This window comes from Micropterus dolomieu, unplaced genomic scaffold (assembly GCF_021292245.1).
Source record: "Micropterus dolomieu isolate WLL.071019.BEF.003 ecotype Adirondacks unplaced genomic scaffold, ASM2129224v1 contig_9661, whole genome shotgun sequence".
Lineage (NCBI taxonomy): Eukaryota > Metazoa > Chordata > Actinopteri > Centrarchiformes > Centrarchidae > Micropterus > Micropterus dolomieu.
In genome coordinates, this window is record NW_025738647.1 from 1 (window position 1) to 2762 (window position 2762).

Genomic DNA, 2762 nt, shown 5'->3' on the forward strand with positions numbered 1-2762 from the left:
TGAGTTTGCAGAGGGCACTACTGTCAGTGTAAAGGGTTCAGGTTTGACCGTCCCAGCTTCAGTCCATCAGTCAGCATCTGAGCCCATCCAGCCAGGAGTCTCGGTGACTCTGAACTGTACAGTACACACTGGGACCTGTGATGGAGAACACAGTGTTTACTGGTTCAAAAACTCTGAAGAATCTCATCCAGGACTCATTTACACCCATGGAGGCAGGAACGATCAATGTAAGACAAAACCCGACACACACACCTGTGTCTACAACTTGCCAATGAAGAGCCTGAATCTTTCTCATACTGAGACCTACTACTGTGCTGTTGCTGCATGCGGACACATACTGTTTGGAAACAGGACTAAACTGGACTTGGCTGGTACGTACTGTAAAATTTTAAGTTAATTTGACTACTGCCTAACCGACCAATATTGACATTTTGAGGCCAAAACTGAGGATAAATACTGATTAGGACGTTTTACAGCGTAAAAATGAACTTGTCAGTGCTATCTAGTGGACAATCTCTATAATGCAAGGGCTTAGAATTTTGTAGGGATGAAAGGGACATATCCAACTACTTCTAAACTGTCCCTAGCAATAATTTTGATCCAAATATTAAAATACAACCACTGTTGTGGTGTCAGTGTCAAGTCAGTGTATTTGGTACACAAATGGTTAAAAGCTTACATTCTCCTCTATGAGTCCAATGCTTTTTTTATGTTTTGAAAGATTATGTACCCCTTCCCAGTGGTTTGGTCTGATAACAGTGACATGAAAAATCTGCCATTGCTGTAGTAGATATGGTAGTTCTGAACCTAGTTTGTAATGTCTCCTGATGTCTGGCTGTCTGCAGATGAGGTAAACTCTCCTGTGTATTTCTTGAGTGGAGCTTTGGTATTCAACACCACCCTGGTGGTTCTACTGGCTTTCTCGGTGTACAAGATGAACAAGAGAAACATCTGCCAATGTACAGGTAACTGACGCAGTTTTTATCAATCCGATTATTATTTATCTATAGCATAGACTGTATAAAAGAAGTGGATTTAGTCACGGTGACGTCACCCATTGGTTTGTACACTGCTGTTTTGTAAAAAAAAGGCTATAGTTTAGGGCTCCTCCATGTTGACTTTTTGCAACCAGCGGCACCGGGCGTAACCATTTTGATGAGCTAGCAATGTAATGCGAGGCCTAAAGCATATGCTGCTTTATGATCTATTTTCCTTTAAATTGGACCATAATTTACTAAATAAACATCATGCTGAATTGAATAAGACTTACTTGAATAAGACTATACACTCATTATGAAAGTGTTTACTGAGGTAATAAATCAGGTGAGAAGTAGGGTCATTTTACTATTATTTCTAATGGAACAGAACTTCTTTTTGCCACCACAGGAGTTGGCCCCTGCTGGCCATTCGATAGAATACTGGTCTAATTTACATCCGCATGGCTTCAGAATTCAGATCCCGGGGGTTCCTGCTTGATCTATAGTCACTGGAGATGGCTTGTAAATAAACAGCTTTTTACTTTGTTTGTTTCACAACAGAGTCTCAAATTGTTCCATCACCCACCACAACAAATGCACAGGTGAATATTATCTGTTGAAAATAACTGTTAACACATATTTGACATTACAAAAACTTGTTGTGTGGAGTTTGTTCTATTTCTCTCATGTACTGTTTTATTATTTGTTACCAGGGTTACCAAGATGCAGACAACCTCCATTATGCTGCTGTAAGGCATCACAGGGCCAACAGATCAAGAAAAGACAGACGAAAAGAGAACGACAACCCCATGAGTCAATGTGTGTACTCCAGTGTAAGGCAGTAGTGCTGACAAGTTTTCTTTGTACTTTTTTGTTGTGCAAGATGTTTTTTTCCACAGCTGTTAACATCTTCAGAAGTGATGTACATTTTCATAATATAGAAAGAGCTTTGTCAACATTATAAACATATACATACATAATGAATATAAAGCCTTGAGTTACAGTACGCTACTTCAAGAAGCTCATGCAATGACAGTTCAGCTGTCCAATGTTTTTATTTTTTATTTTGCTAGCAAAGGTGACATATTTCCACTATCACTATGCCTGTTGTATCAGCCTAAGGATGACAAAGCCTCTTATTAAAATAGCATGGTACATTGTGTTACTATGTTTAACTTTTCTTTTGGCTCTGTTTGTACTCAGAACACAGAAATGAAGCAGTCATTTCACTGAGACCTGTTGACCTTGCAGACATTTTGCTGTGTATCTATTTCAGTACAGTGGCCTTTGTGGTTTTCAGCAGGATGTACAGTAGAGGTGTGTGAACTCTTAGCAGGCAATCAGGCTGAAAACACGTTGAGGGGGGGCACATTTTGTGGGGACGTGTTGTTTAAGGTACTGGTAAGACTGCATTTGGAGGCATCATTATCAGAAAAACAGGATTTTATGACAACTATTTTATTGTTCATTACAACTATTGCGAGGTGAACTACCAGGAATGTGTGCTAGCATGTATGTGATTGGCCGTTGCAGCACCATGCCACATGCTGCTGCATTGCAGTAAAAAAACAAGGTGTATTGTGTTTTTGCTGTGGCTACAATGGACTGGCTTCATTCAAATGAATAAGAGGTCTGTGTTTTTCATGCAGACCTCAGGTCTGAACACAGCCTTAGATAGATGGTTGTTAAGCCAAAGACTGCTTGAACATAAACAATAATGTATTTGTCAGGTCACATTGTATGATACTACAATGTCTAATACTGATTAAATATTTAATCGAATTC

The 2762-nt window shown here is 39.4% G+C and overlaps 1 protein-coding gene across 1 annotated transcript; it reads left to right on the plus strand.

The window, feature by feature from the left end:
* Positions 1-4: 4 nt before the first annotated feature.
* LOC123965422 lies at positions 5-2139 on the plus strand (the record flags this gene model as incomplete). Its single annotated transcript, XM_046041942.1, has 4 exons — positions 5-371; positions 846-965; positions 1539-1579; positions 1691-2139. Coding segments are annotated over 4 exons (660 nt in total), but the record flags the coding sequence as incomplete, so codon positions are not given.
* Between the last annotated feature and the right edge of the window lie 623 nt (positions 2140-2762).